Source organism: Symphodus melops (assembly GCF_947650265.1).
Source record: "Symphodus melops genome assembly, chromosome: 8".
Taxonomy (NCBI): domain Eukaryota; kingdom Metazoa; phylum Chordata; class Actinopteri; order Labriformes; family Labridae; genus Symphodus; species Symphodus melops.
This window is the reverse complement of record NC_136698.1, coordinates 24,371,887-24,393,457: the sequence shown is the minus strand read 5'-3', so window position 1 is coordinate 24,393,457 and position 21,571 is coordinate 24,371,887. Positions and strand designations below refer to the sequence as shown.

General features: G+C 41.6%; 2 protein-coding genes across 6 annotated transcripts in view; both read right to left on the bottom strand.

Moving 5' to 3' along the window:
* sned1 (sushi, nidogen and EGF-like domains 1) overlaps positions 1 to 1,064 on the bottom strand; it is a 31,428-nt gene extending 30,364 nt beyond the window's left edge. For all 3 annotated transcript variants that reach the window (XM_079349666.1, XM_079349668.1, XM_079349667.1), the window contains exon 1: positions 832 to 1,064. In XM_079349666.1, coding sequence (XP_079205792.1) covers positions 832 to 1,050 — 219 coding nt within the window. In that variant the 5' untranslated portion in view covers positions 1,051 to 1,064. The remainder of the gene's footprint in view (positions 1 to 831) is intronic.
* Positions 1,065 to 1,269: 205 nt separating this feature from the next.
* The window catches only part of crocc2 (ciliary rootlet coiled-coil, rootletin family member 2), a 35,485-nt gene continuing 15,183 nt past the window's right edge, over positions 1,270 to 21,571 (bottom strand). The window contains exons 13-37 of one of the 3 annotated variants that reach the window (XM_079349658.1): positions 20,749 to 20,948; positions 19,821 to 20,003; positions 19,243 to 19,387; positions 18,133 to 18,279; positions 17,820 to 18,050; positions 15,130 to 15,323; positions 14,552 to 14,679; positions 14,062 to 14,231; positions 13,783 to 13,962; positions 13,372 to 13,506; positions 13,126 to 13,269; positions 9,322 to 9,560; positions 9,085 to 9,244; positions 8,823 to 8,990; positions 8,036 to 8,420; positions 7,835 to 7,914; positions 7,076 to 7,196; positions 6,834 to 6,997; positions 6,318 to 6,758; positions 5,550 to 5,699; positions 5,266 to 5,466; positions 3,653 to 3,784; positions 2,997 to 3,176; positions 2,763 to 2,867; positions 1,270 to 1,343 (exon numbers count right to left, since the gene is read on the bottom strand). In XM_079349658.1, coding sequence (XP_079205784.1) covers positions 2,784 to 2,867; positions 2,997 to 3,176; positions 3,653 to 3,784; positions 5,266 to 5,466; positions 5,550 to 5,699; positions 6,318 to 6,758; positions 6,834 to 6,997; positions 7,076 to 7,196; positions 7,835 to 7,914; positions 8,036 to 8,420; positions 8,823 to 8,990; positions 9,085 to 9,244; positions 9,322 to 9,560; positions 13,126 to 13,269; positions 13,372 to 13,506; positions 13,783 to 13,962; positions 14,062 to 14,231; positions 14,552 to 14,679; positions 15,130 to 15,323; positions 17,820 to 18,050; positions 18,133 to 18,279; positions 19,243 to 19,387; positions 19,821 to 20,003; positions 20,749 to 20,948 — 4,362 coding nt within the window. In that variant the 3' untranslated portion in view covers positions 1,270 to 1,343; positions 2,763 to 2,783. Of the gene's footprint in view, positions 1,344 to 2,209; positions 2,868 to 2,996; positions 3,177 to 3,652; positions 3,785 to 5,265; positions 5,467 to 5,549; positions 5,700 to 6,317; positions 6,759 to 6,833; positions 6,998 to 7,075; positions 7,197 to 7,834; positions 7,915 to 8,035; positions 8,421 to 8,822; positions 8,991 to 9,084; positions 9,245 to 9,321; positions 9,561 to 13,125; positions 13,270 to 13,371; positions 13,507 to 13,782; positions 13,963 to 14,061; positions 14,232 to 14,551; positions 14,680 to 15,129; positions 15,324 to 17,819; positions 18,051 to 18,132; positions 18,280 to 19,242; positions 19,388 to 19,820; positions 20,004 to 20,748; positions 20,949 to 21,571 lie in introns of those variants that run through there. The other 2 variants (XM_079349660.1, XM_079349659.1) reach the window with 2 other exon arrangements.

The following is a 21,571-nucleotide window of genomic DNA, read 5'->3' as shown; positions in this document are numbered from 1 at the left end:
TACTATGTCAATGAGACTATGCCCTGTGCGAGTCTGACTGACCTCACCAACATAGCACAGATTCTTATATTAGAAAGACCACCTCTGACCTTGCCCATTGTTGCCATGGTTCCTCAGCCTCCCCTGCCCTGCCTTGTGGCTGAACAGGGAGGAGAAAGGCGAGGCTTTGAGCAAATGGGAAAGGCGGAGGGGAGCGAATGCGGATGCATAACCACAACAGGTGGTGTTGATTTAAGGGAGTTCTGCCTGTCCATGCGCTGGAACGGAACCCAATACATGACAAAGGCAGATCAAAGTGTGTTTCACTGTGCTGTGCGAAAACCCTCGTCAAACTATTCGGCTTCTCTCTCACTCTCCAGAGAGAAGATTTCAACCCTACTCTCTCTAAGAGAGAACCGTGCACAGATGCTCTGTCATTTCCTTTGACAGCGTATTGTAGACTTATTAGAACAAGGCTTTTCACTGTTCTGCTAATAGTTTCTTTCTTGTACTTGAAAGTTCCTCAGAGTGCAAGGAGGGCAGATACAAAGTGAGGAAAATGTCATACAGGATTATAATTCCACCCGTAGGGGACAACATGATATTCTACAAATGAGGCTACACACCGGAGACTGTGAGCGCACATAAACATATACAAACTCTCACAGGGCACTTCAATGTAGTATCTGGATGTGGGCCAAATTTCATCTCCCTGAGGCTCTTATACAATCCACACCATGTCAGTTTCAATTGCCAACTGCTAAGTGCATGCACACACATACACGCTGACATATAGAGACATAAACACACACACACACACACATCAGTAAAAAATCACTGCTCTGTACTCACATAGAGTCCTGTGTGCCTGTCACCAAAGAAGGGGAAAGCAACAGAGATCTCTACCAGCCTGGAGCCTCCGTCGTCCTGAGCAATGGTCTGGGAGTCCCCCTCGTCCTGGCCAAAGGGGAAGAAGTCCTCCAGGGGCACAGCGGGTTCCACCCTAGGCAGCAGGTCCAGGGAGAGCAGGGTGCAGAAGCAGGACAGCAGGACTCGCAGCACCAACACCATGGCCTCAGCCAGCCAGGGATGGAGCTGACAGCAGGCACCGCGGATGGAGAGGGAGGAGCACACACACCTGAGGCAACAAGAGCAGAGCAGAACAAGACAAGACCGTACGTTCCTCCTCTCAACCACAGCGGAGTGAATCCTCCCCTGACTGCTCTGTGGCTCTGCCTCTTTCTCTCCTCACTCACTTGTCCTTCAGGAGTGAACTGGGCTTCTTGTGTGAGACAGGGGAATACTGTAGATTCCTTGCATTCTACTTGCTGCTGGGTACTGCATGAGAGCTACACTCCGTCTCACTGAAATGAAACGAGGGAAGGAATGAAAGAGAGGGAGCAGCGTGATTCAGCTGAGATTTTTTTTTTTTTTTTTTAACAATCCAGCGATTTGGTCCCTGATGGTCAGCTTAGAAATATCCTCAATAAAAGCTCTATTCTGCCTGCCAAAGGAGTTCTTTCAGTTTTGGCCCCACCTCCCCCACAGGGATTCACTACCTTGCATAATTAACTGCTTCCAGCCAATAGCTGTAAAGCGGCCGGTAACTGGATAACCACTGGGCGGAACTATGATAATCAAAGGGCTGCTTTAAAGAAACTCTGACAAGATTTTCCCTTTTCAGTGAAACTCCTACTATGTACAGTTGTGGCATGCAAGGTTACTGAGTGAGAACACATGCATGTGCACTGTTGTCAGAATATGACACCATTTACAGTAAGCATAGAACTGAAATGTAAGAAAGGTTTTAAACTGGTTTTAAGGATACTTACACACTAGATGAATGTACCAATGGATATGCAAACAAACACATGACAGTATCAACATTTCTGTTTCATATCAGTCACAAAGACATAATAAGACCATATGTTAACTTTAGATTTTAGGTTTGGTAATCTTTGGTCCCCACCGACTTCAAGGTTGCAAACATCTGAAAGAAAACACTGAAGACAGCTCAGGCAACAGAGAGCGAAGGTCATTCTCTCACCCACAACACTAAATCCACAAAGGCTTTTAATGGTGTGAACCAAACGCCAGAACTTGCATGCCATGAAAGGGCTGTGCTGTCCTTTGCAAAGATCACATGAGACCTTTTTCCATAACAAAGATGTGTTTCCAGAAGAAACATCATCAATAACCTTAAATGTCAAAAGAAAACTGTATGATCATGCTCTGATACACCCAGTTTATTAAAAACAATCACAGCTTTAACAAATCAAATACAAGACATAATAAAATTAATTAGCTCATTAAAAATGTTGTTTATGGCACCATAAAATACGAATAAATCACATCACAAAGGAAATCTGTGAACGATTATTGTAAATATTTGGATACATATTCTCATCAGTACACACAAACAGTGATTTGGACAGCAACATATTGGTAAATGATCAGTTTGACAAATTAAAAATTATAAGATTAGAATAAAGCACCAACCAAGGAAACCATTCATCATATTGTTCCCCCCAAAAAATGACGCAGCATAAACAGACTCAGACATCCAGAGGAAATCCTTAAAACAATTTGGCACATCTAGTCTACTTATGCACAAAACACTCATTGTTTGTTGTGGAGTTTTCCTGCAGATTAATTTAATCCGGCATGCACATGTGCACGGGTGGGAGCAGACGCCTCAGGAGTGTGTTTGTGTGGACGTAACTTAATGTTGTTGGGAAGCTGCCAGAGGAGCAGTGAACGAGGCAGACGGAGGTGCTACATACTTCACGGCAGGGTCTCTGCTTCTAAACACCAGGCTGTAGCATCTGATTGAAATAAGTCCTTCGTCTGCTCGTCTCCTGATCTAGTTGCTCTTTCAGCGTCAGCACCTTTGTAAAACAGGGGGTGAAGAAAATTATTTTAAGACAGAAAGACACACACTGTATGTAATACAATTGAATTTGTTGTTTAGAAGAAAAAACTTTCCAAACAAATTCCCAACAGTTAGAATCAAATACCTGTTCCTCCAGGCATCTGACCCTCTGGCGATGAGCCTTCTCTCTGGTCTCTAAAGCCTGCTCTGCTTGAAGCTGACTGTCTCTCAGACGCTCTGTCTCTAAATCAAGCTCCTGGTGATGACGGGCAGTCACCTCAAGAAGGCGCTGTGCATGAGAGTGGTCCAACTGGGAGATTTGAGCCTGAAGACAGTTTATGTAAGTTTATTGTAATGACTAAAAAAGTATAAAAGTTAGGATTTTGAGTTAGGCTTTGTCTGTTGCCACAGTCTGTTGTTTCTAACAGAAAGAACACTGATCCCTGGCTCGTCCAGTTTTTGATCTACAAAAAAACATTGAGTTTCATGGGAGTAAACAAAAAGTAGTTTTCTGGGAATGAACTGTATAAGTAGTTGATTCCCATTCAGAATTATGACTACACGTTTTGTTGATTAAGCTTTCTAAGTGAATATTCTAATCAGACAGTTGAAACATTTTACACAAAGACAAAAACATGTTTATTTGGATGTACTATTTAAATAATAGTATATATATATATTTCAAAAGTGACAGCTAACACATTTTAATGTTTTATTTGAATTTGCCCTTTTCTAATAATTCATCCTGTCCAGCAGTGTGACTTCAGCCTTGTATCTGTCCATATTCCAGCAGCCTCTCACCTGCACAGTCTGCACCTCTTCATGTTTTTCAGCCAGCTGCTGCTCCAGACTTCGGACCCTCTGTCCCAACAGCTCCTTCTCCCTGGCTGCCGAGGCCTCCCCTTCCTCCCTCCTCAGCCTCTCCATCTCCACCTGACAACAACACGAGGGTGACATAATGTGAACGACTTTACCATGATCGTTCTGCACTCATGTGCCTTCCTGTAATGTGTGTAGCAGAAGCCAAGCACAGAGCCTCATGGTTCTCACAGTCCACCTACATGTTTCCATGTCTTTGAGATCACTTTGTCCAGTGTGTGACAAAGTAGAGGAATATTGGGGAAGTGAAAACAAACCATATCTCAAAAATAAATGAATAATAAATCTGCCCTCCTCCTACAGTGATTATTGTAACTGTTTATGTCCCTTAATGCTTCGGCGGCAGCACGTCTTGGTCCAGAATGGGACAGCAAGGCTTCTGAGCAGCACTAAACACATATTACTTCAGTTCTGGCGTCTCTATATATGTGGGCTTCCAGCAGTTTTAGAACTGACTTTAAGATGATTTTAATTATATTTTAAAGCCCTTTGTGGTTTGGATCTCTAGTGTATTATTACCTTTTACCTCATATTCTGCACCAATACTTTTCAGCTTTCCTTCCCAAAAGCTGTTTAATGATCCAGGTTCCAAGAGGAGGGGGTGGGGGGTGGGGGTTTGGAGGTGGGGGTGTGGGGGGTGGGGGGGTGTCATGGTTTTGCTTATGGTTTAACAATGAGATTACAAGAATGCTTTTCATAGTAGTTTTAAATCAATATATCTTTCACAAAAATGCTCTAAGCTTTTGCTTATAGATTGTTTAAATGATATTGCCCTGATATTGAATGTCACTGCTAAGTCCCTCAACTTTGTGTAAGTGCAAACATAACCCTCTACATTATCACTGATGTTGTTTTCTTTTATTTATTTTACCTGGGTTGATGGATTTGTTACAGCCTGATGAATCTTGTTCCCTTATCATGACCCAAAAACAGATATGACAACTTTTCCTAACAGAACATTGATTGCAGAAAACAATGCTTAAAATGATTTATGTGCCGTCATATAGTTTGTCCAGCAGAGCACGCTCCAACTCAAAAGGGTTTTTTTTAAAACCATCGGCACTTTTTGCAGCACATGTAGCAGAGTATCCCAGCTGAAAAGTGGTCCTCACTTGTTCATGATATAGTCCTTCATCTTGAAAACACAACGTTTGAGTTTGATCTTTTTAGACCTTTATTTTAGAGATAGGACAGTGGATAGAAACAGAAACTGTTTTGAGGACTGTGCCTCCGTACATGGGATGCATGCACTAACAGCCCGAGTCTATAATCTTGTGTTCAAAGAAGACTAGCCATGAATGATCTTGTGCGTCCTGTTTTACATTCACATTGTATGATATTTTGTATCCCCTATTGTCAAGTTATCTTGTTCTGTCTCTTGTATATTTGTTGATTTTTACATATGTTAAAGGCTCACAGAAGGACAGGCAGTGGAAATACGCTTAAGATATAAGAGCTGTACCGATGTACCTATACAAATGAACATTAAATAAAAACAATATCCAAATAATGGTGACTCAGATGGGTCAGCTCACCTTCTCCAGTGTCTTTCTGAGTGCTGACCTGTCTTTACTAAGACGTGTCAGCACCCTCTCCATCTCTGCTCTCTCACTTTGAAGCTTTTGCAAAGACTTCTGTAGATTGGTGACTTTGTCCTGAAGCTCCTCCTTCTCTTGCTCCAGCTGCTGAGAGATCCTCTGGGCCTGCATTTCAACTTCCTGCTGTTGTTTTAGGCTCTGAGACATCAACATGTATGCATGTAAAAATTGAGTCTTAACATTTGCACCTTTATTTGCACTCCAGCAACAGATTGACTCACCTCCTTCAGTGACCTGTTATGTTTCTCCAGCTCACAGTTTTTAAACTCACAGTCGTCTTGGGCTCTTTGAAGGTTCTGGGTCTGCTCTGTAAGTTTGTGGCCCAGCCTCTTACTCTCAGAAAGAGCATCTTGTGCTTTAGCCAGGCGTTCCTTTGGGCAAACACATGTTGATATACTGTACATACACTATACAGTTTTGCACTACGGCTGACCCTACAGTTCTCACCTTCCAGTATATCCTGTCTTTTTTTACAGTTCTTGACACACCATTAGATGGTGCGAGCAAAAGATTGGAATTTGTTCCTCACTTTTTATGGCAATGACCTGACAGCTTTTGAGAAAGTCATCAGATTTATACCAAGCAGGTTATGTTTTTGTTTGCTCAGTATCTTTTAAGTGCAGTCCCAAACTAAGACCGGAAAGCTCTCCTGAGTAGCTCTTGGAGAATTAATGAGCTTGCCTGAGAATTTTATTGCTTGGTCTTTGAGGTCCTTCAGGAAAACCACAGCAGCAAATGTAAATAGAAAATGCTCAGTGTGGAACTGTGAATGTCACTAGCTGCATGGTAAATCAAAGAAAAGGCACTGACAATGTGGCTATTCATCTCATTTGAAGTTTCAATCAAACACCCTTATTCTAAGAAGAAAAACATTTGTTTTAGGTTCAAGTGAAGGACTACCTTTCTAACTGTAGCATAACATTTAACTACAACTTGTGACTTTCTCTTTGATTTATCTTGTGTTATGATGAGAGGGTGATATTCTGTACCTGCAGCATCCTTCGGTCCTGCTCGCTGGCAGTCAGAGATCCCTGCAGCTGTGTGATCTGCTCCTGTAGAGTTTCATTGCTGCTCCTGTTTTCACTGAAAGTGTGAGACAGCTTATGGATCTGTTCTCTCAGCTGGCTCTCGTGCTGCTCAGCTTGAGCCAGCGACGTGGATAACCTCTCCTCGCTGACCCTCAGCGTTGCACACCTATCCTCGCTTTCACCCAGCTTCCTCCTCAGCTCGGTGAGTCTCTCGTGCAGCGCCCCTGCCTCTGCATCCAGCTCTGCTGCCCTGAGCTGAGCTCTCTGTAGCTCACCTTCAAGGGTTCGGTGGGAGAGCTCCAGGCGGCTTGCCCTGCTTTCTGCTGCTTCTAGAGACTCCTTCAGCTGCCGTTGTTCTTCATATGCACGAGATTCTGAGCCCTGCAAGAGCTCCAACTTGTCCTATGAAATAGCAGAATTTGCTAAAAATGATATATGCTGTGAGGGTTTATGTCTGTCCTTTTACTTTTTACTTACCTGCAGTGTCCTGGATTCAGCCTCAGCAGCATGCAGACTTAGCTTTAATTTTGCCACCTCCTCCTCAACTTTTCTCTTTTCCTCCTTTGCACGATGTACAGCTTCTTCATGCAAAGACATGGATGTGCGCGCTTTGTGCAACTGCTCTGCTGCCTCTCTTTTTTCTGAAAGAATATGGTTAATGTGCTTAAATAGAAACAGAATCATTAACTGATATTCTCAGTGTTTGTAGGATCACTTACCCTGCTCGGATTTCTTTAAGGACTTCTGTAGTTGTAGCAGCTTGGTAGCTGACAACTCATGGCCTGCTTGGAGCTCGGTCGCCTGCTGACTTAAACTAATTACCTGAGTCTTGGCTTCATCCTAAGGAAGAACACATGTTGAGCAGAAATTAATGTAGAAATTACATGAGATTACTGACCTGGATCAGATCAAATATCAGCTCAGAGTTTGATATTAATTGCTGGTTGACAATAACACGGGAATGGCTGAGTAAAGAGTCTCCAACAACCATAAAACTAATAGACACACTTTAGAAAATTTAAAGTATAGATCCCCAGACATTTTCTTGGACACATGTGATGAAAACATTTCAATTTCTTAATGAATCTATTTGTCTGCTAACCTTAATGACAGTTTCTTCAGCACAACAGCATGGACTTTGGTTTTAAGTAAGTGAAGGACTCCTCGCCTAGCTAAAAAGTTCTTTGAATGTGCATAAGTTAGCATCATTGGTCGAAAGGACCTCAAAGATTTTACTTCCTTGAAACCCAACTTATTTTCATCCTGTTATATTCCAATTTAAAGATATCTAGTGTTCCCCACTCCTACAACAAAGCTCTGTGTCGTTTTATGGAATTAAGCTTAAAAAAAGAAGTCTCTGTCAAAAAATTTGATAAAAAAAACAAGATAAAAAAATGTTCAACCAACCCTCTAACTCAGAGTTTGGGGGTTGTGACCCTGAGCCTTTTTTAAACAGTAATTAAGAAGTTCAAACATACCCTTTCTCTTTGAGTGTCCCTGAGCTCCTGATGAAATTCCCGTAGAGCTGCGTGCACTGAGTCCAAGTCCATCTCTTCATCTACACCACATGATAAAGTGAACACAGATCCTTCTATTGTAACATGCACTATAATAAATAAGCATGCACTATAATAAAAATTGGCATCCTAACAGAATATTCTGAAAATACATGTGCATACCTTTTGCTTGCAGGTAGTTTCTCCATGAAGAGGGAGACCTTCTATGGGATCCAGGTGTGCCTGAAAGCCTTGTATGGCTGGAGCAAACAGTACGGCGCAGAGTTGAATATAACCCCGACAACTTGAGCTCAAGCTCCCTGCGTGTGGTATCTTCTAGACCTAGTTGCTCTTCAAGGCCTTGGACCCTCCTTTCAGCAAGGCCGGCCTGAGCAGAGAGTTCCTTCACCTGGATCTGGGCTTCCTCCAGTGCTTCCTCCAGCTGGGCGGTGGTTTTACTGTGCCTCTGGTCACACTGCTGCTGATAGACTTCTTTTTCCTGAAGCAGATCTTGGTTCTGATGCTCCAATTTCTCCAGCTCAAGCACACGACGTTGCAGTCCTGCAACCTAGGCAAACATGAAAACCAGTCGCAAGAAAAACTTTATTTTCTTTGTCATGAACTGTGTTCAACAGGCTGAATATAACAGGAACAACACACTGATTCAAAACAGTGCAGCTGTAAATCCTGAGTGTTATTTAGCGACTAACACTTTACCCTAAAAATAACATCATGGTTTCTGTAAATGAGTGAAGAGGTTTAAAAACACTACATTACATTATGCAGAGTGAGAATATTAACTTTTTATTCTGTTAACTCAAGACACCAGCTCCCTGTTATAGTAGTATATGCAGTGTGTTAGGGTTCATATTCTCTCTTGAGTATGGCAGGTATTCTTCAAGTATGTATGCAAAAGTGGAATGTTTGCTCTAGCATGTTGTTAACAGACTAATCCCCGGAGGCCTTCTACCTCATTCAGCGCCGCGTCTCTGCCAGCCTCGCACTCCAGCACTCTCTGCTTCAGAGTGAAAGCTTCACACCGTGCCTCCTCCTCCTTCTGCTCCTCCTGACACACCCGGGCCTGCAGCTCTCGCAGCTCCTGTTTCTGCTGGCCGTTCTCACCTTCCAGTACCTTCACCTGCTCGTTTTAACACAGCACACAATTATTGGAGTTAACCCTTTCTTGAAAAACATGATTGGTTGGAAATGAGTAAACTCTGTGATTTTATTACCTGTCTGCGCAGCTCCTGCAGTTCTCTGCGAGCCTGCAGGCGGGACTTCTCCAGCTCTCGCATGCTACTACGCAGCGTGTTTGCCTCCTGGTGCATCGAGGATTTGCAGTCCTCCAAGACAGCTACTTTCTGCTCTCGCTCCTCTACAGCTCGCCTTAAGCTTGTAGATACATATTCAAAGTTAAATAACAGAAAATATCTAACTGTTAGATAATTACAAAAGTGTGACTGCTGTACCTGCTATTGTCACTCTCTGCTCTTTTGATAAAAACTCTCAGCTCCTGGTTAGAGGCTTGTATCGCCTCCTTCTCCCTGGTCTCATCCCCCAAGAGTCTTCTCAGGTCCAGGGCTTCTTTTCGTTGCCTATCCCTCTGTTGTGCACACTCCTGGAGGTCTCTGTGAGCTTCAATCAGCTCAGTTTTCCCTTTGATGTGTGCATCCTCTGCCTCCTGCAGCTGGCGACGAAGGCCCTCTAACTTTATGACCAGATTGTGGAAATTAAAAAGGCATATGTCAATAATTATGAATCACGAGCTCTTTGTCGATCAACAGCTCACCTCTGTTTCATGAGCTGAATATAAACGACGCAACACTTTACAAAAAGGTCAAAAATAAAATACTTAATGTTCTGCTATTGCATGACTCATAATGATTCAGTGGTGTATAAGGGATCCTTGTTAAACAAATGATCACATCACGAGGACTTACTGCGGTAACTTAACACTTCTAAGATCATCCGTTAAGGAATGTTGATGAACAGTAACTTCACAAATGAACTGATACGCAACGAATCAGCAGGATTCCAGTAACATAAAAGTTGAACTGAACCCCATGTGTTTGCTCCTCTCTGCAAGCTGAGCAGGACCTGCTTACGGTTTTATATCAAACTAGTTGTCAGATGCGAAAAATGTACTAAAATAAATAAAGTGACATCATTCAACTTCTTACATAAATATAAGGAGATTGGTACATTCAAGTATTGTGTTAAGTAACTGTGAATTATGACTTCATCAGCATTTAATGGCTGGCAGCAGACGTTTACACTCTGCATTCATGTATCCATTATATCATCATGAGTCATATAAGAGAAAAGAATCATCACAGCATACTATTTGCACTGTTACTGTAAACTGCTTCCAGATATCTGCCATCTATACATACATTCTTTTTTCTTAATATGTCATTAAATATTCTTGTTCAGTTTGAGCCTTGCTGTTGATGCTTAGACATAATTGTTTTATTTTGTCGTTTATATCCTCGTGTATCTCTGTATCCTGAATAGTTTTCTTTTGATATTCTTTAGTTGTAGTTTTTAGTGTTTATGGTTTTTTTGCCCTTGTGTATTGTGGCTGGTGTTTCTTTGTGCCTGTGATTGCTCTGATTGTTTGTACCTGTGTCACTAGTCTCACCTGTGTATAATGGAGTCTTGGCAATTGTAAGCTTTTGTCTTCTTATTTGTTTGTATAAATTAGTTTTAGTTTCGGTATCTGGGTCCTTTCCTTTGTTTTAAAACTCAATGTGACAGCTATATAAAATGTAACTGGATATAAACAGTTTAGTGTTTCATGAATTAATAAGAAAAATCAGTAAAATCAAGTGTGAGAAAAAAGTAGCGGCTTATAGTCCGGAATTTACGGTAAATGAACTGACAAACATAAAAACTAAAAGCGTACGTGTGTCTGTTACCGGCAGGTCATCAAAAGCTCAAACACGTTTTGTATAAAATAATCACATAATCAAATCCTTCAGTGTAGTTGAAGGCAGATTTTGGATCAGATAACACATTCAAGCATCATTGTTTGAAAGCTTATCCTCAACGTCCCCTATGTGAAGTGCTGTATGTACAACATCAGTTTTATGGTAACCTGTTGTGTATAGGAGGAGAAACAGGGAGGACAGAGCTTATCTGGGCATGGATAAGAGCCAGTTGGGCCTGAACCAGGTGCTGCCTTTCCCCATCTCCTTACTGCAGCTCAGAAGTGTAAAGAATCCACGGACAGCAACTTGACAAACAGCAGCTCCTGCCCCCCCAGGTGGTATCAAGGAAGGAGGGTTAGCGAGGGGAGGATGAGGAGGAGTGTTATGTTCAAAGGCCACACAAGAGGTTTTTTTTCTCATAAACTCTAATGTGAGAAAAAACAAGCCAGTGCTGATCTGGTCAATTATACTTTATTTTATCTGATTTATTTGAGGGGGGTTTTGGAGGAGAAGGGCTGAGAATATGAGGGCGGCAGCGTTGCATTATATGGATGGGAGACGGGGACCTGGAGTCCCAGCAGAGCCGGCCTTTCACTGCTGCAAGGGAGAAAATAAACACTCCCTCACTTGCTTATTTGCACAAGGGGTTAACTCAAACTTTGATTTCATATGATGGTACCAGAGACCATATTCCCCCCCACCCCCATTCCCTTCTTCTTGCCCTCTTCCGCTTGCTTTCTTCCTCTCCAGTGTTTTTTAAGCTCTCTGTCACACACTCTCACTCCTCCTTTGTCACAGCCTTGACATGAGAATCCTTGGATGGGATAAGTAAAAAAAATAATCAAACAAGGAAACGAGCAGGGGTAGCGGCCAAATATGACAGCGTCGTTGAAGCTTCATTTGATATATGATAGGGAGGGCTCTCCAAACCTCAAAAGTCTTCTGCTCTGGCTCCTAAAAACCTCATTCACTATATTCTGACAAGACTAAGGAGACAGAGGGAAGACAGGATGATCCTCGTTTTTTTTTCTTCTATGGAAACCAATAAGTCCCATACAGATAAACAATCCCCCCTTTTAGGGAAACCACACTTTTAAATCAAAGCATGGTGAGGCCCTTACTACTCTGCAGTAACATCGTAATGAGGTGACTGTGAGCTTGTTGTTTTACTAAAACGCCCAGCGACCCAGTGCCTGGAATTCTGACCTCAAGCAACCTCAAGAGATGAGATTTACAGCTTTTGTTTGGCTCACAGAGGTTTGTCACTGGCCAGAAATTATAGTCTCTAATTGTGCTTTTATGTTGATATTAAGGTCAGAGAAACTAATTATCCTCCGGGAAACTTGACAGGATAAAGGCACAGATATTGAGCGCTGGACACAAGCTCTTCTTGGAGGATTTGGCTTTGCATAACTGATGGCACCCTGATGATAGTTAAGCTCTGTGGCATCGGCCAATGTCAACACCAGCCAATGTTAATTGGCTCTTGCTCACACTGGTACTAATTAGTGCAAACTCCAACTCACTCTAGAGTCATATCCCTGCTCTCCCATCCAGTGCCAATCCAAACAATCTGTAATTTCCTATACATTTCTATGCCAGAGGAGCAGGATTGGATACTTGTGACTATGTCAGTGAATGCAAGGACAAAAACAATTATTCACAGACTGTTAAAAAAAATCGGAACATTTCACTGAAAAGTAATTCCTATTCGCTACTCCAACATGGTAGCCTTTATAACACGTCAACAAGTTTCTCTGTGCTACCACCAGAGATGGTTCAGATGGATGTATTACATGGATTTTTTAGGGCTGCAACTTATTTTGTTACAATAGGTTACAAATCGTTAAAAGTCAGCATCGCTGACACTTGAACAGACAAAGAACACCCAGAGTAGCTGTGAGCCAAGCTGCTCCCAACATTAACTTAGCTCCTTTTGAGTGGCTCCAAAGCTATTGAGCTAAGGATTCTTTCGGTGTTGAGGTTTTTAATAAATCATAATAAATAGTATGCAAAGATCTCCTGAAAAACATACATGAGGCCAGTAATTAAAAACAGTAAAGAAACACTGTATTGTGCGGTTTTGCTTTAGAAATCAGTGCCTGTCCTGTTCTAAATTTTATCCTTTTGTTTATTCAAAGATAACAACAATATAAATGTCATAACACATCCATAAAGATGTGTACTGTTTTGAAATTAAGTTTCGTACGGATATTGTATCAGTATTTCTTACTTGCAGATTGAGGTATTGAAATCCATTTAAGAATAGACAAAATGGGCAGAACATTTTTTTCGACTGATCTCTTTGAACAACAAGCATAATGGTCAAAAGTTTGAAGTTACCTCTTGTTGTGTATGTTCCCTCTGTTGGTTCAATTCTCTGACCTGCTCAGTTAGACTCCTTTTGGTATCCTCGTGGGAGCTCAAAGATGCTTCGAAATGAGTCCGTAGGCTTTGCAGCTCCACCTGAAGGACAGATATGGTGTCCTAGAATACAATGGTACACATGAAGTAAATGTGTGATGAGTGATGTGCAAAAAAAAAAAGAATAAAAAAGTAACCCCCCATTGTTGCCTTGTTTTATTTCACCTTATCCTGCTCATTTTTGCTAAGAGCCTCCCTCTGCATCTGCTCATGCTCCATGCCTGCGTTGATAAGATCCTGCTGCAGGGATGCTAGTTTCTCTGTGAGGGAAGCCTTCTCCGCTTCCTTCTTGGACAAAGCCTGGTCACAACAGACTTTAGGTCAGAGTTCATAAAAACTTTGACCATTGTACTTGGACACACAACGTATAAATTACTCAGGTAAAAGCAATGAAGCAGGCATCTTGCATGAGGATGTATGCAGGTTTGGATTGACGAACAACTGTGCAACTGTAAATCAACTTCTTGTTATTCTGTGGTTTGAAGACAATTCTCTATACCTTCAGATTCCTTAAAATGCTAAAAAAATTTCAGAATGCATCAATAATAAAAAAAAGACTATGACCACCTAACACACCTGCTGTTTTTCACTCTCAGCCTGCAGGAGGCTTCGGTTGAATTCCTGTTGCAGCTTGGTTTGCTCCTCCTGCACCTGCTGCAGCTCCCTCTGTCTGTGCACACGCAGCTCCTCACACTGTCTACGCAGATGCTCCTCAGCCTGCTCACGCTGAAGAGTAAGTTCTGCAAGCTGCTGCTCCTGTCATCCGCAGAAAACACAAACTCTCCTGATCAATTTGTAGTTGGGAAAGAAGTCAGGAATAAAATGTTATTATGGCAACGTTTCTACGAAAGTTACCATTCGCTGTCGTTCTGCTTCAAGTTGCTCTCTATGAATTCGCTCTTTATTGTTCAGGGTCAGCAGGGAATTCCTTTCCACCTGGACCAGCTTCTCCTCCAACTTAGCATGCTCTTGTGCTGCTTGTGCCACCTGATGTTCAGCATCCACACGAACTCGAGCTACATCACCTATGCAGATTTGTCACAATCACACCAAAAATTTAGATGGAGACCCTAAAAGATCTATTTTGAGTTTTATTTACAGGGAATATCCAGTCATGTTTTTATGTGGAACAAGCTAGCTTAACACCACTTATCCGATCCATGTGTGAATGTGTGGAGTGTTGGGACCCTTGTCAGCTGAAAAATCAGCCTCAGTGATCCTGCAGCCCAGCTGTTGCAGAGCTCACAGCTGAAATATGGATCTCTAGTGGGCTGTTGGAAAGACTTCATGGTTAGGAGCCTTGGCACGGAGGACAGTAGGGTCTCTAAGGGAGAGGGCTACTCACGCGTCAAGGCCTCGTTAGCCAAAAGCAAGCTGCGCCTCTCCCCCTCCATCCTGGTGCGCTCTGCCTCCAGAGACGAGGCCAACTCCTGGCTCTCAAACAGCACTGTCTCCAGGGACTCCTTCTCTGCTCTGGAACACAGTGGTAAAGTGGTTAGCGCTCTGAAAAGAGGACCTTTGAACCGCTAGGTGTAGAAGATCATAAAATCCAATGATCCATCATGAGTATTTTCCAAATAAAACCATGTTACTTAAAGACTCTTGTTACATGTGACTGGCTGTGCTTTAGAGAGTCAAAACAACATTAAATACGCGTTTGCAGTTGGTCTGACTTCAATAAACACACAAAGACACACTCACTGTTTTTAATGGTGCTTTTAGGGGGACTCTATTGACTTGAACATATAATCCTTACACTCTTAATCAAACCATAACTGTTCCAGATACACACCAAACCCCAATCCAGTCCTTTAACCATAAAGACAGATGCAATTTACTGTAAACGGTGCAAAATGTTTCTCCAATTTGAAATAGAGTCAAAAAGATCCTACCCCGAAAACAAATAAACAAACACTCTCTGACCTAAGTGCAACCAGCTCTTGCGTGAGTCCACAGGCCTTTCGGTCAGCAGTGTTTAGCTTGACATCCAGAGCAGCCTTGTCCTTGGCCAGCTCCTCCCTGTCATGGGTCGCTCTCTTTAGGGCTGTGGTCTGTGTCTCAAGCTCCTTCCTGCACGCACACAGCTCCTCTGACAAACTCTGCATCTGCTTATTGACCTGACGAATGACACACACACACACGAACACAAAAGGAATCAGTAGTCTGAGTTATCCTATTTACTTTAAGAGGAAAGAATACCGACTGTAGAGTTCAAGCATTTACTGCAAACAACAGCATACAAAGCAGTAGAAGTGTAGCTAGCAAAAGGAGCATTCAAAGTTACATAATGTTTGGTAATGTGTAACTGTTGGGTTGAGAATGGACCTCATAACCTTTTGATGCAGCCACATTAGCTGTACTGATTCTGAATTGAGCACACCCTGCTTGTTGTGGTTTTAAAACACAAATTAAAAGACTGACGGGATTCATTATCATTCTGTAATTGAAATGCAGCGTCATGATAAATGCATCGCCTAAAGCAAAACCAAAGTGACCAGAGGGGTTATGATTTTTTCCACTAATGTAAATCCTTCTGGCACAGCACAGGACTTTTATCTAGAATGAAAGTTAATGCAGAACTTTCAAAGTGACGTTTAAAAACTTCACAACTTTGATTATTTCATGAACTGAGGACGATTCTGAGACTTTTCTTTTTATAATTCAGTATACTTAGAAGGTCTCTTACAATGAAAAATAGACTTAAATGTAGATTGCTTAGATGCCCATAGTTAAATAAAGATAGAAGATACAAAAAAAAACATACTGTACACTGCACTCCCAGTATACCCATTACCCATTATCCAAAAAATAATAATACAAAAAAATCAAGCCCTAATAAAAAAGTAAGCAGAGAAATGAAGAGCACTGCTGTGAACAGCTTTCTGAAAATGGTAAACTTAGGAACAAAATAAAGCACCCCTTCCTTAGACACTTATGGTATCTCCACTTTGCAACTCTTTGATTCCTACTCATACTTATCTCAGCTGTTAGCCAGCGTTGACGAGAAAAGACAGAACACACAAGAAATTAAAAGTTAATATTGATGCCGTTAAAGACTTAATGAAGACAGGCTGATAGCGAGAGGGAAACTTCTGTAGCTACATGTTAAGTTGTTAGAACAGCGGTGCTCATCAGTCCATCTGGATTATTTATTAAAGGTTTGACTGTAACTGCTTTAGAAAAGTGACCACTCAGCTAACCCTCTGTCCAGTGCAAAACAGGCCATCAGCATCTCTAAAGCTCAGAAGTTAACACTTTAAATGTTGAGTGTTTGATACGCACAAAAAACAGGTGTTAAAAAAATCATGTTTGGGTTTTTAGAGGGGTTTTTGGCCTGCCACATGTAATCCTGAAGTCTCCCCCGTTTGCCTGGCAACCTCCCTGTGACAAGAAACCTCCACGGACCTGGCCAAAAAATGCTTCCAGCACCTGAGTTTTCCCTAAAACCATAACCTCTCATCTTTACATTACTGTTTAAATTCAGATCAATAAAACATGACAGGAAGTGTTAATTAAAGAGTTTAAGATTATTGGGTCAAATTTCTTTCAACTTTGGAGGCTAGCTGTTTCCCCACAATCTACCAGTCCTTTGTAGTACACTGACCTTCCTGGGTGCTGTCTTCATGTTCATATCCAGACATGAACACAGTGTTGATATCTTCATCTTAATGAAGTTGAACAACACTTACCTAGCTTATTTCTCAGAATTTTAAACTGTGTATTTCTTAGTTTGACTTGTAGCAATAACCAAATAATAAGACATATATTGTGAAGGAAACTATCTGTAGTATCTAAATGAGTCTCCCTCGTATACTTTGCAGACTTCAACACAATGGTTGAGTCTATTATGAGTCTCTGCAATTTCGAAGATTTCCCTGCAACAGATTGTTTGAAAAGCAACAAATGCAGTAATTTAATTCTGAACCACAGCGAAACGAACTAACTCAAGTTACATATTAGCACACAATGTCTTCCAGCCTCTCCTTAGGTAAATATTAAAGTGGATGAATAACATCTATGTGGTGCCCAATAAGAGGGATAACATTAGCTTGGTGCAAAGGATGTCCAATCCAGGGCCTGTTTTAAACATAGTCATTTATTTTCACAGATAAGCTATCTAAAAATGTTTGGATGGAATTTGTCAAATTGTTTAAGTTTGTTTTATTTTAGCTGGGATCAACATGGATATCCCAGTTTCACATTCAGAACAGATAACAAAACAGAAGAGGATTCTTGTCATTCTTCGGAGAAGCAGGGATCTGCTCAGGGAAGAGTGGGAATACTTTAGGTGTTAATTTATTGGTTCTCGGCTAACCCCACTGGATATAATATGTCTATCTATTTATCTTTTCCAGTTCACATTTGTTCATGAGGATCCCTTGTTTGTTATCTCCCAAGTTGCCCATAAAATACAGAGTGGGGCTCAGCCTGACTCCATAACCCATTTTAGAGAAAAAAACATGGCAGATGTTTCCAGTACCTCCAATACATTTGAACGTGACAATGAGCTCTGTGAACCTGCTGAAAGCTATTAATAATAACATGGTTCTCCCAGGTGGTGAGATATGGGAGGGCGGAGGCTGAAGTGTGTGAAATGGTCTGGGGCCTCTGACCTGGGATTGTTGCTCCAGAGCCTGAGCGTTCTCCCTATGCAGCAGGCTCAGCTCTGTTTCCAGTTTCTGGCAGAGATCCTGTACATGACCGTGGGAGCTCTCCAGGGCCTGTTTCTCTGCAAGCAGATTCATCATCTCCTGCTGGAGCCGCGCTGTCTCCTCCCTGGCTGCTGCCCGCTCCACTTCAGCTTCCCGTCTTCGTTCACCAAGCTCTGCCTTCTCACCTTCAGCCTGTGAATTAAGCAAAAAAGACATCAGTTTTGTTCACCTCTGGCTTTTATAGGTGTTGCAGGACAAACAAACATCTACTGACCTGCAAGAGAATACGACTAAGTTCCACCTTGTCTTTGGCTAAGCCTTCGCTCAGTGCAGCCATTTTGGTCAGAGAATCTTTCAGGGTAGCCTCCTGATTGTGCAGTTTGGTGAGGGCTAACTCATGTGCAGCACTCTGGGACTCCATCTGTTGAGTACATCACAAATATTATTATTATAATTTGAACCTTCAAATGGAATCTTATTAGGAAAATCAGTCAAGGTCAAACTGTTTAGGCTGTTCCTGATTAACCATGCACAATGCCATGTGACCAGTAAGCTACTGTGTTATATTGTGTCTGAAATTGGGCTGTCAGCATTAACTTGTTAATCATCATCAATTAAGGTCTGATGTTTTTCTATTACGATTAATTGCATGTTACTTTGTCCCTTTGGACACACCGTTGAGCCTGCATAGTGTCTCCCTGTGGTCACAGTAATGTAAAAGAACAACACACCTGCATCTTTGAATGTCTTATTTGACTTTAAAAAACTCTCAGACAAATGAAATCAACCATTTCAGGTTTTTGCTGTTCACGATTGCTGTTTTCTTTTACTTTTGACCCGTAACAAGTTATTTTGTCTGCAGTGAAGTCAATGTCCTAACCTTCAATCTACCAGGAGGACCTTATTCAATTCAAAATAAAAGCAGGGTCGTTTATTCAGTTGTAAAGTCTTAAATATCTTGCTATTGGTTCTGACAGCCAGTCTGAAATCATTCACTGATTCACTTCTGCCTGCTCACTTGATAAGATGTTCTATGTTGGACTATTTAGCTTCCGCTGGCAAATTGAAAATACACTTTCTGACATTATTGTTGCCTTTACATCTCCAGCGCTAATATGGTAAGTTTTATCTGTTTTCTTTTTGTCAGCACAACTCATGATGGTATCCCAAGAATTATGAATGCTAAAGAGTTTTCATATTTGCAGATTCTGATTCACACAAATATGCTGAAAATGCAGAATTCCAGCATGTACACTCTTTCAACAGTCTACATTTGTGTTTGTTTCTGTCAGTCCCTTGTGTGTATCCTTTTAGAACAAGCACAATTTATCAAAAGGTTAGCTAGTATATTAGGTTCTCTGGTTTTAATTTCAAAGTGGTGTACCTTGCTGAGCGCCAGAGCAAGGCTGGCCTTTTCATCATCCAACATTTCCTTTTGCAGAATGATTTGACTCAGAGCCTCCTTTACTGTCACAAGCTCCTTACGCAAATCTGAGTGCTTCCCTTCAAGCTCCTCAAGACTCCTCTCACTGAAACACAAAATGTTGCAAATGCATGACTCTCTAACACTGTTATTTGTCTCACAGAGATTATTTATAAACAAAATCTCTCTACAGTAATCCTTCTCCACTTAAAAATATGGAGAAACGTTGGTGCCGATGGCCAGAACACTGAGGGAGATACTTTTGTGCTGTATCGCATGTCATGCTCCAGTTCTCAGCTAATCAAACATTTTTAGCAAAAGAAACCCTCAAAGAGAAGAACAAAGTTTTTTGCTTGCATAAATGCAGTAATTCAATGTAAATCATTTACATTTTCATTCAAATGTCATCTTACTGCATTGCTGGACGGAGAATGACATGTGTTACTGATCTGAACTTTAAACAAACGAAGCTTGAAAACAATCATGGGTGACGGGCTGTGTGTTGTGTAATTGTCATTCTTCCTCTGCTCGTGTTGTACCCTCGTTGGGCCTCTGTGCGCTGCCGTGACAGCTGCATCTCCAGATCCTCCCTCTGCTGCCTCAGGAGGTCTCGCTGTCTCTGCAGCTCCAGTGATGAACCTCGCAGTGTCTCCAGCTCAGCACGCTGGGAGTCCACCTCCTGCTGCAGTCCTGACAGCAGCTTCTCCAGGCGGCTTTTCTCACTGTGGGACATGAAGGTAGAGAGAGGCAGGGACAGAGACAGAGAGAGGTTGCTGAGTTTGTTTTCTGTCACCAACATCATTGTTTAGCTAAACTTGATTTAATGGCATTTAACAACATCAAAATCACCTCTTATAAAGGGTTGTATCAATGTATTTAATAAGTCTGTGATTAGAGTAGTTCACTTGATAAAACATAAAGCAAAGCAAGGGTTGTGGGAGGTATGGGTGCTGAGGGTGCTGCAGCACCCCCTGAAAAAAGTCACAAATTAAACTTTGGTATATAGATGTAGTACACTGATCACTTTTTACTGTTTTTATTGAAGTAGTGTGTATAAAAACTTACTGCAGAGTGAAACAGCTGAGCTTTTCTATCCTTGTGAAAACTTTGAGTATTTTCAATATAATCAAAGATGTGTGACCATCCTGTCGGACTGTGCAGTGTAACTACGATCTGCAGTTATTATGATTTTTCCTTTAATAACTTCAGAACAACATCTGATGGTGCTAAACCACTACCAAATCAAATTCTCCTCATGATGCATCATACAGCTCCATTTTTCACTTGTTTAATGAAGTGAGGAGTCTTTCAATAAGAGATGCACCTCATAAGGTTTATTCATTAAATGCTTGCTTGTGGCTAGCACCTGGCTTTTTGAGGGTCTGCACCGCGAGAGGGTGAGAGCAATAATAATGAGCAAGAGTAAGGGAAAGGTTAATAAGAGCATCATAAATCATGATAGCTTACCTGGAAATCAGCTCTAGTGAGCAGCGGTATTTGTTGCTGTCTCTGAGACTTTCCTCCAGAGCTTTTTTGGCCTCCTGACACTCCTTCCTTGCTTCCTGGCTCTTCTGCTCCAGCTCTCTCCTCTCTGTGTCCCTCTCCTGCTGGTGATCACGCAGTGTGTTCAGTTGCTCCAGTGCCGCATCTAAACGCCCGTGCAGGTCCTGTGGTGGGTAAGTAAAGAAACTGTGTTTAATATATCTCTCTAAAACATTCTCTCCCAACTATTTCTGCTTTTGACATATTTATATTAAGCAGTATCTACTTGTCAAACCTCATTAGAGTACGCAGTGTGGACCAGAGCAGTTTAATCACAGAAATGTTTTCCCTGATAGAATTTTATATTTAAGGGACTTCTGGATGCCTCATAGATAGGTCGGTTGGTCAAGTGAAGTAAGACAATGCAATATTTATCAATGAAAAAGACAACACTGTTTTTGAGCACATCTGTCTTACTCATGTGCTATGAAGTATGTGGACAATGAGGTTACCTGGGAGTAGCACAGGTTTAAACCTTGTGTCCACCTACCATTTTTTTGTCAGGCAGAAAAAGGCAGGCTGTGCGCTTGGTAGTGCTTGTATTATTGAGCACTGAGAAGAAAATCGTGCAGGTCTGTGAAAACTGTTAACTTAGCTAATTAGTTAGCTTAGTTAATTAGCTTTCTAATGTATGTTTTATATTTAAGATCGTATCTACTCCAGCAGACATGAAGCAAAGAGAATTTGGGTACAAGACACAAACAAAAATCCAGGGAATATCACACATTTTAAACAAGAGCGCTGCTGA